Source organism: Delphinus delphis, chromosome 4, assembly GCF_949987515.2.
Source record: "Delphinus delphis chromosome 4, mDelDel1.2, whole genome shotgun sequence".
Taxonomy (NCBI): Eukaryota; Metazoa; Chordata; class Mammalia; order Artiodactyla; family Delphinidae; genus Delphinus; species Delphinus delphis.
In genome coordinates this window covers 112382333-112396145 of record NC_082686.1, presented here as the reverse complement: position 1 = coordinate 112396145, position 13813 = coordinate 112382333, and the positions used below count along the sequence as shown (strand labels likewise).

At 47.3% G+C, this 13813-nt stretch overlaps 1 protein-coding gene across 1 annotated transcript in view; it reads right to left on the bottom strand.

Moving 5' to 3' along the window:
• The window catches only part of EPHB1 (EPH receptor B1), a 291623-nt gene that overhangs the window by 134809 nt on the left and 143001 nt on the right, over nucleotides 1–13813 (bottom strand). Inside the window, exon 4 of the mRNA XM_060010164.1 lies at nucleotides 7047–7202. Within this exon, the coding sequence (XP_059866147.1) occupies nucleotides 7047–7202 (156 nt within the window). The remainder of the gene's footprint in view (nucleotides 1–7046; nucleotides 7203–13813) is intronic.

The following is a 13813-nucleotide window of genomic DNA, read 5'->3' as shown; positions in this document are numbered from 1 at the left end:
TAGAAAGGGGCACATGGTGGACGTTTTACTAAAACCCTGATCAGCAATGAATGAGTGAAACTAACCTTGACTAAAGCAGCCCTCTTTTAATAGGTTGCAACTCCTAGATGAGGAGGTAAGTGCTTTTGAAAAGGCTGGGTTTTGAAAAGTATTTAAAATCATCCCTAATGTGAAGGCATGTAGACTAACGAGCAAACAGTCCTCAATTTATAACACTGGATTCCTGTGTCCTGTGGAGTGTTTGTCGCCTTGGGGGGACCTTCCTGCCCTACAGGACTGAAGGGCCCCTCCCTGAAGCAGTGGCCCCCAGAGGTCACCTGAGGGGTGAGGCCCATCACCCATCACCCTGCCCACCTGATCCTCCATCTCAGCTCAGGACAACGGTCCTCACCAGTCACTTTGCTTCTGCTTTAGTTTCCCCCTCAGCTCTCCCTGAGCCCACTCCAGCCAGGTCGTGCTCTATGGTCTCCACTGTCTCTCCCACCACTGCTGCCACCACCCAAGACTGAGAATGAAATGGAAACTGGGCCAGAGAAGATGGGTGGTTCTGAGAACTAGTGAGAGCCTCCCTGAAACACTCAAACACAGACACACACTCACATCACAACATACCCTTCTTCTCTTAGTCCTCAGGCATGTATTCATAGCCTCTCTCTCTCTCTCTCTCTCTCTCTCTCTCTCTCTCTCTCTCCATCTCTCTCTCTGTCTCTCTCTCTCTGTCTCTCCAGCCTGCTACACAAGACATTGACGGGGAGGGGCAGGCCTGTGGTCCCAGTCTGCAGGAATTCACTCAATAGCCTTTCTCCCCAGGAGTCATAAGGCAAAGGACAGAGAAATATGACCTAATTCTAAAGCAACGTTCTCAAACTTTAGCGAGCTTCAGAATCATCTGGAGGTTTTGTTAAAACTCAGATCTCTGCCCCCTCCCCTCCCCACTCTCCATCCCCAGAGTATGTCATCCAGGAGGTCTAGGGAGGGGCTGAGAATTTGTATTCCCACCAAGTTCCCTGGTGACACTGAGGCTGTTCGTCCAAGCACTGCATCCAAAAACCACTGCTGCAAAGGAAACCATCACTGGCCAACTTGTCAAGCATAAGCCATCAGGACCCAGGACTGGCAGGAGGAGGTTATGATCTGATGTCCTTACAGACTTTTCACAACACCACAAAGGCCATGAGACCTGGCTGCAGAGGACTCCCTTCTTTCTCTGTCATCCCAAGGTTCTTTCCATCTTCTGGGCCCTCTTCTCCATTCCACCCACCCTGCCTGCAAAGACCAGGGTCTGGGCAGTGCCACACTCCTGGGCAGTCCATCCAAGGAGTATGTTCCCTGCATCATAGGGACCACCCTGCTGCCCTGGGGCAGTTGGGATGAAAGAGGGAAACAGCTGCCAGCCCCATAAAGGGTGAAACATGAGCTTAAAAGAGAGAAATGGGAGTAGGCAGAGATGGGGGAGGGAAGCTTGGATTCTTATCCTTCTCTGTGGGAGGTACAGATTCAAGAGTGAGAGTAACAGCAAATCCCTATCCCTGCCATGACCATCTACAACATGCTCCTAAGAGCTACCAAACTGTAGCTCTAACTGTGTATGAGGTCGTGACATTGGAAGCAGACAGACCTGAGTTTCCATCCTGGGGCTTGCCTGACATCCTGTCATTTAATTCCCACGACCTCCTAATTTGAGTTCCATCATGCCCAATTCTGCCGATGAGAAGCCCCTGCTCACAGAGGCCATCCCATGCCCCAGGTCACACACCTTTGGGATCCACACCCAAAGTGCCTGCCTTGCTGCTTAGCTTCCCAGCCACTTCTCTGAGTCAGCAGGGAGGTCAGGGGTGGTCTCTGGGGGACCCTGGAGGGCTGGCCGCCAATGTGCCCCCCATGGGAGGGGATGGCAGGCGGGGCCAGGGGACAAGACAATGATCTCTGGAGCCCCTTTTCACTCCACCTCTATAATCAAAACTGCAGAGGGAAACCCATTGTATTTGAAGAAGAAATAAAGAAACAAGACAAGCACTAGCTTGTCTCTGTGATCCGTCAAAGTTTCTCCCATGTGGATGCAGAAAAAAGGGTTTCTGTGGTCAGAAACATAACAAGGTAATTATTTTTACACCAGTCCTTTTGCATAGTTTTTCACAGACAGCAATTTTATAAGGCATAATTATCTATTTTCACCTGCTTCATAAATTCCTCCTTTCCATTTCTTCCTCCCGTAAATAGAAATTACTTAAAACTGAAGACATGCATTTCAGTGCTTGGTTTCACATTGTCATGCACTTCCTCATATGTTCCTGGCTGCCACCTCTCTCCTGATGTCCCGCCCGTCACGCTTCCAGGGCCATCAGACCCTCCTGTGAAAGAAGCGGGTCTAAGCCTGAGGAGTCACTGAGCCCCTGCTCCCTGAGAACTGAGAGCCCATCTCCTCAGTGGCCACTCCTGCCCAGCTTCTCAGCACATCTCAGTCATGGAGGAGAGGGCTCAGCAGTGTCTGCAGTTCTCTGATGCTCTATCTGCACCTCCCCCCCTCCTACAGCCCGTCAGCTCCCAGTGGCTGTCACCTTCTGGCTGGTTTTCATCAGGATCTCCAGGCTAAGGTGAATAGTGACTGTGATCTGAGCCACACGATGGATTCTGCTGTGACACGTGGGGCTGGCGTCAAACCTGTACTCTCCCTAAGGACGTCACTTTTATTTTTAGATCTCCTATCATGCTGGAAGCTTCCATATCTGCTGCAATCTTCACACTTTCCAGGGATATAACCAAAGCAAGTTCTACCACTGACTGAGAGTTTACTATGCACCAGGCACTGCGCCAAAGACTCCATAATATGATTTTGCTTAATCCTCATAACAACCAGAAAGGCATACATTATTATGAGGTCATGAGAAGAAAATGACAGAATGTAAAAAAGTTAAGACATTAGCTCAAGGTCACAGAGATGGTAAGAGACAGAGTCAGGATTCAAACTTTTGTCTGTGAAGTGCCAAGCCTACCTTCCCAGTGCTATGTGCAAATCGATGATTCAATACGCTTTCCTAGGACCCACTCAAAGTTGGGGCTGTTTGGGGTGCCAGGACTCCCCAGGGGACCTCAGGGCCTCTTGCACAGTGGCCCAGGGAGACAGCAGGAGGAGGAAAGCTGCAACTTCCTCAGCTGAAGCTCAGAAAACCTTCAGGGTCTCAGCTCCCCAGCCTACAACCTCTGCAACCCCTCTGGCGGGTGGGGCTGCACCTTCCCCTTGACGTCTCCCCCTGCCCCCTGCTGTAAGTGGCCCTTTGGTAACTCCTCATTAAACCTGGTCCCCACTGTCCACTCTGTGTAGCCTGGTTTCTTTTAGAGGGTTTTGCTAGCGGGGAGGGGTGAGGTCACCTGTGACCTGCCTCTAGCCATCCCCCAAGCTCCCATCTCATCCCATCCATGGCTTAGGTTGTCCCTCTGTCTCTGAGGGCAGCCCTGACATGATGCAGCGTGCACCCTAAACCCTGACATCAGCCTCCCGGTACTACCTTCCCTCCCTCCAGAGCCTGTCAGAGACAAGGCCTCCTCCTGAACATGAGCACATGGGGCCATGGCTGTACCAGGAGGCAGTCGGCCAGATACTGATGCAACAGATCCAGAATGCCAGGCCTGGCAGAGGTGCAAGGAGGATGAGGAAGGAAGAAGAAGGGAGCTGGGGGTCCAAGACCAGCAGAAATACATCATCACAGACTCATTCTCCGTGTTCCCTAAGGCCCCTCGTCTCACTTCATTTGAAGCCCACAACAGCCCTTTTGACACCTTAGCTTGGGGTGTGCTCAAATCCCTGCTGAATCTATGAACATTGTCAAGGATAAGGCTGGACACACAGGGATGCCAGAGCCTCTCAGAGGTCAAGGAAATGACAGGCTCTCCCAGGAGATTAAAAAGAAAATGAAGAAATGTCCACACAGGGCTACAAAAGTTGTCATGCATTCTAAATGTTTAGATTAATTTAGAATAAATTAACACTTTGAACACAATAAAAAAATACAATGAATATATATGTGCTCATTTCATGAGATTAACATGATTCATTAAAAACATTCATTTTTAGCACACTAAAGATATTTTTTAGCCTTATAAAAGAGTACATTTTAAATCGTAGGATTCTCTGTAACCTTTTCAATATTGTCAGTGAATGACTCTTGATACAACCTCATTTAAAGATGGTGGCAACAGGTGACACCTGAGGCCTAGGATCTCGGAAGCTTCTGACACTGTGTCCCCTTTCCCTGACACCCATGGGACCTGAACACTGTAGATGCCCGCTGTCCTGTACATTTTAGAACAGACCTTTGCCTGGGTCCTCCCAGTGTCCGAGCGGGCCATCACCGTCTCCTGCTTGGATGGAGAGAGGGATGCACTTGCAATGTGAGCAAGCACCTGGGCCCTTTCTGCCCCCCCTCCCACCCTCTGTCAGACGGCTGGGCCCATGCTGGCCACCTTGCTCCACCTGCAGAACCAACTGGGCCCCAGGCCATGGTGCAGGGCTGTGCCTGACCTCCACAGCTCCAGATATGCTCCTTGTATCTGAAAAATTATTTACTGTGGTGATGTGTGATGCCTTTTTAAGAGAACAGATGGCACCTCCAAATAGAATGCTTTAAAAGGAAAGCCTAATGAGATTATAAAAGCCAACAAATTGACTTTTTCATACAGTACTTCCCTGGCACACAATAAATCAAATATATAATGAGTCTCAATAAAGTAATAGGTTTGTTTACACTTGTTTTGCCTAGCATTGTGCTGCTGCCCAGCCTGGCCTCTGTGTCCTCTCACTCAGTACTGGCCCCTGCTGGCCAGGGCAGGGAGCCAGACAATGTGTCCCTGAGCAGCTCTTGGCCTGACCTTCACAGGCAAGTGTGGCTCTGATTTGGTGATTTCTGGTCTGACCCTAGAGCTCTCCTTTGGGGGGAAAAGAGCACAGGGCTGTGTACAGCATGTGGTGACACCCCCAGGCATGTCCAGCATTCACCCCCACTCTGGGAAAGATGCGGAGATTTTGGTGGGACATAGTGGGTGGGAAGGTGTCCCTAACTCAGAGTTGGCTGGGCCAGGACAGGAGAGAAAAGCCTGGGAGGTCTGATTTTAATGAGCTGGACTCAGAATATGGGTAAGCAGCACAGAGTAAGGGTCTGCAATGTGCAGAGTGAAGGCTCTGGGATGTTCCTGTTTATACCAGGAATAAGTCCTGTTGGTTCAAGCACATCAAGTCAGGTGATAGAAGGTAGATGGGAGATGTCAGGTGAGAGGTAGATGGGAGAGGCGTTGTATAGCAAGGAGCTCCACGTCAGTATTCTGCCTCTGGTTATTGGTCTACCTTCTCTCTAGGTGACCTTGTCCAGGGGCTGGATGCGTTTACAGGGTGTGTCTGCTGAACTTCCCTAGGTGGGAAGCTGGGGACCCAGAATTTTATTTGCATGAATTTATCTGCAGAAGGAGCCTGGCCAATCAGAGAGGGTCCATGAGCAGAGTGGAGGGGAATGTTTCCAGAAGGGAAGCTGTGAGACCTGGGCTTTGGCAATCATGGGGACTGGTCCTTGGTCTGGACATCCAGGCAGCAGAGATTCAGCATCCTTAAGTGGCTTCTAAAGAAGTACATTAAACAATGCTTCTCAAGCCTACAGAGACACACAGGGGAACCTCCGAAATCAGTAGATGGGATAACACAGCAGAAAGACAGGGACTCCAGTCAGCAGAAATGGAATCATTTTTGTTCATACCAACCCAGGGAGGTCTGGGGAAAAATCAGTTTATAAGATGATGCGCTTTTCCTCAGTTCAAATCTCTAAGCATTGATTGACCTTAGGACCTTGATCTAGAAGACACTTTCATTCTTCTTTTTTATCCAGCCAAGATTATGTAAACTGCAAGGCCAGAATTAAGAAATTATTCTACTTGGAGCTCAGTCATATCTTTTCTGTTCATCAAACTGCAAATAGGCATGAAATGCTCTGTCTGTGCCTTTCTATGCTGGGGATGGGTGGAAGGAGTTTGGTCAGAGGAGGCAAAGGGAAGATTCTTGCTCAGAGGGATCCAGGCAACAGCATCCAACCCAGAAGAAAGTTCTAGCATAATTAGAGATTAACCTGGAGCACTGACTTCTGAATGCAACAGGAATACTGAGAAGAAGAAGCGTCCCTATTTCAGGGCTGCTACACTTAGGAGAGGAGGAACAAGTTCTTGAAAGTGTTGTGCAGGGAGAGTAGTGCTTCCTGACTCCCCACGATTGTGGATCATACGGGAGAAGATTGTGAGGAAATTCTCCCCTCATCCATCCCTCCTCGGGGAGTGGAGTTGCTGCCTCCACTTTGGGCAGGATGACTGCCCTTCCCTCTACAGCAGAGAGTGGGAGAGTGGTGGAGCTCACGCTCTGGACCCAGCCCCTAGAAGTTCTGCCTCAGTGCACACAGACCAGGACTCTGGTCTTATCATTTGGCAGAGGCATGGATGCACCACACTAGGCACTGGAAGGGACAGGGAGATGAATACATGGAGCTGGCACACAAGGACCTTCATTGGGTAACCAAGAAGACAAGTGCAGAATGATTGGACAAGTAATGAAATCAGGAGAGTTTTGAGGGAGCCTGGTCACAGGGATACAGGAAGCCCAGTGAAAAGAGAGGATATTCTCATCTGTCAAGACCAAGGGGGCTTCTTGGAGGAGGTGACTGGAAGAGTTACTAGGAATTGTTGCAACATCCTGGTGCATCTTGATTTTGCACTCAAAGAACTCTCCAGTTGACATTTTTTAACCATCTGGTGGGCATAAGTTGTCTTCTTTGGGTGGGAGGAAGGCCCTCCCATCTGAGAGGAGGGGGCCAAGAAAAAAGTCTTGACCCGGTACTACTGAAAGAGGGGCGCTGCTTGCCCAGCGAGGAGCTGTCCGTTTCAGCACCACAGCCAACGTCTCCGCTTTGTACTATGCAATTGGAGGATGCTGTCTTAAGTCTTCCCTGCCCTAGGCCCACCACTTGCACTATCAGACAACCAAACTCCCCCCCCCAGAGTCCCTGCTAGATACTTACTAGTGCATGCCACTTCTGGGGGGTCAAAATCTGCCCGGTAATAGCCAGTCCGGCAGGTGCAGATGGGAGATGCCTCTGAAGGGGATCTGCTGTTGGAGGGACAGTGGGAGCAGCCCTCAGCTTCCTGGTTGGCCTTGAACATCCCGGCAGGGCAGGCTGTAACACAAAGAGACCATCTTAGAATTAATGGAAGAGTGGAAGTCAGAGGCCCTTCCCTGGAACTGGAAAATGAAACATTCTGTCACCTTAAAAAGGACATTGAGATACCCCCTTGCACAAAGTGAGCATTTTGGATTGAGGCAACCCCTACTTAACACTTCCAAGTCTTCAAACATCCTTAGTGAAATATACCTTCCTGGTACCAATGGTTTCTCTCACTTGAACAATATGAATAATGATTCTTCCCTTTCAGGTGCGTCAAGAGATTTAATTGATAAAATGATTTAATGTGTAGCGTAGTGTCTGAGGCATAAGTGCTCTATAAATGGTTATTCCCTCCCTCTTCCACCTGTTAACAGTCATGGCCTTAACCTGATTCACTCAGTGAAGAAATTTCACCTGGGCCTCGGATGGAAAGAGGTCCTGGTTGACAATGAACTGGACCCATGGATCTTAAATCCCATGTTTCAACACACATGAGGGAAACTGTGAGCTGTGTTAACACTTATTATGAATGGTGGTAAAGGGCTGAAATTCATGAGTAATTCTTTAAGAAGAAATTAAAATGATTTCAAGGTTACTGGCTTAACAACAACATTCTCCCTTAATTGCATTTTGAAATGCTTTGTGGGGGGGCAAAGCAGGATGCCTTTGTAGGCAGTGCACAAGGGAATGTGTCATGCACTTGGTGTCATCTATCATGTACATGTCAGTGGGGAAGATTGGGAACACCTGGTATAGCCCGATGCCCACTGGAGCTTTTCTCAGATATGAGGCACTTATTCTCCTTGCTCCATGGGTCAGCCTGTGAAGAGCCATGCCCAAAATGTCTGGCTCTAGGCCATCCCTCAAGCTTTTACCATGCCTCATCTACAGAGACCTTTGACTCCAGACATCTGGTCTCTGCCTTGCTGATTCCACAGAAAATTGCCCCTGCCTGCCCTGCTTCCCTGAGGCCCTTCCTCACTATCTCAGCTCCTGACTCTCCTGACTCTTTTCTTCCAAGAAACCTGCTCTGGCTTATCCTCCTTTGAGACCAGGTAAAACTAATTTCATGGTCAACTCATTTGGCTTTCTTACATACTTCACTAATTCATTCAACAGACATTTACTGTGATCCTGCTGAGAACCTGATCCAGGGGATTTTGAGAACAGAGCCTGCCCTCAAGGAGTTCTTGATCCAATGAGGTCATACAGTTGCAATACAATGTGATCGTTGCCATAGTAGACGTACCATTATAAAGGTTTCTACTTATACAAAGCTCATCTTCCCAAATATACTGTTCCCTCCTGGAAAGTGCGGAGTATTCTTTAACAGGAGCAGTAGCCACCATCTGTTAACATTCTTGTTAAGTGCTTTGCATGCATTCCTCTATGGGGTAGCTATGATTAGCTCCATTTTGGGACACTGAAAGGTTAAAAGAGTTGCCCAGAATCACACAGTGGGAGAAGTAATAGCGATGATATACATATAAACTATGTGACTAATATCCACAGCTTTTCTACCAAGACAAGAAAGAAGAACCGTTTCCTATGCTGGGTAAGTTTTCTCACTCCTTTGCTCATTTGACGTGAGGTATAGGGTTTCAGTCACTCTGGAAGTGCCCCGGGGCTGAAGCTCATCTTGAATGGGAGGGAATTTCTGAAATGGAATGTCCTGGAATGGCATAACCCAAGAGTGTTCAACGGAGTCCATGTCCTTAGGATTGTTAACACCTGATACTTACAAAAGGGGTCTGTGGTCAGATATTTTGAATCTGTGGGTTTAAAAAGTTCATCTCATCTTTTATTACAGAATTTTTCAGAATTTCCCCAAATGGGATACAGAATGCTGTGTTTTCTCACCAAGAAGCCCTATACTGTAGAGCATCTCCTGGGATTCAAGTCCACGGAACGTACTGAGGTGCTACAATAGATGCTACAATAAGGTTCTTAAGGATTTCTGTTGTAACCCATGTAAAAATGGGCCACTTGCTACCCACCTCAGTACATTCAAATAAACTTCTTAGTAGAAAGAAAAAAAATTCAATCTCTACGAAAGGCTCAACAAATAAAACACCAAAAGGAAAACTCTGAATGGTACACCTAGTATCCTAGAATTTGGCTTGCTGATCTATCTTTCCAAGCCCACTCAGTAAAGTCTCTCCCCCTATTTCCTTCCTCCTCTCTCCCTTTCTTCTTTCCACATCTCTTCCTTATCACCCATGAGAAGCACTTGGCCCTTTCTATTGTAAATCTCCCAGCGTTTCTGCACCCCATTCAGTTCTGGAGCTGGAGAACACAGAGAAATCCCAGGCCTGTGCTGCCCAAACCCAGTGGAAGCTGTTTCCCTGGAAAGTGGGGGAGAGGAATGTGGAGACTCATGCATTCACTGGAGCCCTGCCACATGTAATTTTCTTAATGTATCAATCCAAGAGACACAAGGTGTTCTCACTTTCTTTCCAGCATTTAAAAGCCTCCTTGCTTTACATTTAATAAGTTAACAGCATAAACAACCATCCTGATGTCCACAAGTAGCAGAGGGATTTAGAAAGTGTCTTCCTCTGAGATTTCTGATGAAGGAAGGCAGAACTGGGTGGCTCTAGACTCTGACAGCCACAGAGGGAGGAAATGAAGGAGAGGGAGGCCAACCTGAGCTTTAAGAGAGAGAAGCTCAGAGAAGGGTTAGGGTGAAAGGCCCTGGGAAGGGGTATGACTCCATCTTCCCCAGGGCAGTGAGCACCAGGTAGTGATCAAACAGTCCCGGGTCCAATTCCTGGCTCTGCTGGATCCTAGCTGGGTGATCACTGGCAAGCTATGTAATCCTCACTTCCTCATCTGTATAAAGTATCCATAAAAAAGAAATTTAACACTTCTCACAACAACTCCCACAGGTCATTAGAATTTATTAAACTCAAATATGAAAATTTACCTATGCGCAGTAAGTGTTAAATAGTGCTAATTCCTCTTTACCTCCATTTATCCAGTCCCTGTTGAAAAACAAGTTTTCTTTCAACAAACTTTTAGAATTGAGGGTTTGAATATAAACTTAGAGTCCCAAAGTCGGCAAATAAATCCTGGAACCAAATGGAAGAATGTGTTTCTGCACAGATTATTTTTGTTTGTATAATGGGAGGATCATTATATCTGTAAAATATATTTGATCGATAATTACAAAGTGGATGAAACTCATTAATATTCACATTTCATAAGTTAATATTTTATTAAAATCTATGTGTAGGCATTCCCTAATTTATAAAGAAACAGTATGCCTAGGTTCATTTATTGAACATTTGGCGTATAACTTTTTTTTTAACATCTTTATTGGAGTATAATTGCTTTACAATGGTGTTTTAATTTCTGCTTTATAATAAAGTGAATCAGTTATACACATACATATGTTCCCATATCTCCTCCCTCTTGCGTCTCCCTCCCTCCCACCCTCCCTTTCCCACCCCTCTAGGTGGTCACAAAGCACTGAGCTGATCTCCCTGTGCTATGCGGCTGCTTCCCACTAGCTATCTATTTTACGTTTGGTAGTGTATATATGTCCATGCCACTCTCTCGCTTTGTGGCACATATATACAATGGAATATTACTCAGCCATAAAAAGAAACGAAATTGAGTTATTTGTAGTGAGGTGGATGTACCCAGAGTCTGTCATACAGAGTGAAGTAAGTCAGAAAGAGAAAAACAAATACCGTATGCTCACACATATATATGGAATTTAAGAAAAAAAAAAAAGGTCATGAAAAACATAGGGGCAAGATGGGAATAAAGAAACAGACTCGACTAGAGAATGGACTTGAGGATATGGGGAGGGGGAAGGGGAAGCTGTGACAAAGTGAGAGAGTGACAAAGTGGACTGTAAGTTATAAGCACACCTGGACTATATTTTCTCATAGAATTAATGCTTTAAATAATGCTTAAAGTGCCAGGCTAGTCCACAAAGCCTTTTTTAACTCACCTTGTACCAGACGCCACTAATGAGAAATAGAAGTGAATAAGATTGTTACTTTACTACAAATTTACATAGAAAAATAAATAAGAAAATTGTGCTGCTCCTTGAGGAAAAGCAGCTTTAATTAGAGGTGATACGTGGAGCTGCTGGGTAGAGTGTAACAAAGAATATTTAGACCAAGGGAGGTAAAAGCAATTACCTCAGCCCAGAGAAATCACCTGAATATATAAAGTGGTTGGGAGTAACACAGCGGAGAATGGTGGGGACCCCAGCAGCCTGCAGACCTCACATCTGCCTGCAGGCTCAAAAAATAACAATTAAATACTGCGATCATCTAATCAGGCACGTATCCACACTGTCAAGAAATTTCGAAGTGGATAGCACAGCTACTTGCTTTAATATCATTTCAAAACTCAGGGGTTGCCTTTCTCTTGATTTAAAATTATGGTCAGCATTGTCACTACAGTCATGAACCTCTCATTCAACTAAATTTTACAGAAGATCTAGGTGAGCTTGGCACCTTGCTAGAGGAAAAGAGCAGAGCACAGAGGGTGGGGGACAGACCCTGGGAAGTGCCCGCCTTCCTTGGGGGGTGAGGAAGGAGGCAGACGATGGAACGCTGGCTGATTCCCACACAGCGTCGTCTGTGTTATGCTTATGTGTGCACAGGGCTGGGGTGGGGGACCCCTCAGGCAGGAAGTGGCTGACTTGGAGGATCCATCGCTATGAGACGAGGACCAGAAAAAGCATTTTCTTGTGGGGACTACGCGGTGAGATTCAAGAGAGGCAAAGACAAAGCTAGAAAGAAAGAGGTGGAAGAACAGGAGAGGTAGGAAGGGGAATTAGGTCAGACAGTGCTCAGCTCCATCTCAGCCAGGAGGGTTTCATCACTGTTCCAGGAGGTGGGTGGGAAAGGAAGAGTCGCTGTGTATTCCCACAAGACCTTTGTCCATGGAACACCTGTGAGGTGGAGGGCTGTACATTTCTGACACCAGCGCAGCCCGGATGGCTTCGTTTCCTTAAGAAAAGGGGGTTGACTTCCCTCCATTGTAGGGGATCACAGTTCTGACAAGGTGATAGATGCAGCTTTTAAGTGGCACCCCACATACACACCTCTTTCCCCGCCTCTGACTTTGGCAGAGAGGAAGAGATAAGACGTGAGGTCCCTAAGCATGTGTGCATTTTCCATTCCCCAAGCAAAACATGCAGCACTTCCCTCCCCCTTCAAGCAAGAAGGGACTGGTATGCGTGACCTCCAGCTGATATCCAGAAGATCACCTTGAAACGCCCACCCAACTTCTCAGAGTCTCGAGATGTAACAAATTACCTAGTGTTTACGGTGCTCTTGAGAACCCCGTCCCCTGCCATCCCTGCACACAGCCTTCCAGTGACACTAAATCCATCACCTACAGTACTATTACTTTATAAAGAAACAGATTAAGTGTCTCATAAACAGTGCAGTGATTGAGATAATGGAAAGCACCTCTCGTCCCCATCTGCAACATCAGGTTATGAAGCATTTCCAAGCAGCCAGGAAGAGGAAATTAATAGAAGCAAGAGGGAATAACCACTTTTATGCAATTTCCTCAGGAGATAGTGGACCATCTAATCTTTATTGGAGCCCTTTAACCTGTCACTCAGCACTCGCCAGAGCCTCTTTAGCTCTCACAATTTTTCCTGATATCCAAGGAAGATAAAATGAAAACCTCATAACATTATTTTATAATTTTTGTACGTGGAGGGTGCACACTGCCTCTGCCCCTGCCCCCTCCACAGAAGCCTCGCAAAACATTTTTATGCAGCAGGAATGTGGGAGAGCTTAACTATTCCCGGTGCATGGTCCAGGGGTGGGTCCCAGCTTCTCTGCAGGAAGGAAGTCTCTCCTTGCATTTTAAATGTGATGCTTCCCTCCACCGCTGTCTTCTGTCCTTGCTTTTTCTTTTTAATAATCTGATTACTGCTCCTGATCTAATTTTTTTCCCCAAATGAGTTTGCAAAGGTTCATGCCAATGAATATTCATCCCCTGCTTAAGAACCGGGTGCCTTTTTCTCAAGGCAGGTGCAGCCTAGCAGCTGGCTCGGGCGGTGTGTCTGCCTCGAGAGGTGACAGTGAGAGGGGCAAGGCTCGTGTTCCTGGTGGGGAAGAAAGAGGTAAACAGCCCTGAGCTCACTGCCTCTCAAGCTCCCCTTGGTCTCCAGGCTCTGCTGCTGCTCTGGAAGACAAGCAAAGAGCCAGCCGCTCTGGGCAGACGCTGAGATCCCTGGGATGGGCGTGGCGGGTGGGGCAGGGGATGGGGACAAGAGCTTCCTGCAGAGCATGCGCACAGCTCTGCACGGCTCTACTCACAGGTCTTGTGGCCTCTCATTGAGCCCCGTACCGTATTTAGAATCACACCTGCAGCTCAATGCCTCCCTCATCTTCACATTATGGGGGCTGACCCCAGGGGTTCTTGACTCTGGAACTCCAGGTGTGAAACTCCAGGGAAGGATGTGTGCCGGGGTTCCTTGTCTATGCTTATAAACAGTCTTTGCGTTTCCCAGAAATGGGTCTCCCTGAAGAACCCCAAGCCATCCCAGTGGGACCCAGGATCTGGTGAAACCCCCATTTCCCCTTATAGTCAGGGCAATGTGTTGAGAAAACCACTAGCACAGAAGTAGTTCCCAGGCA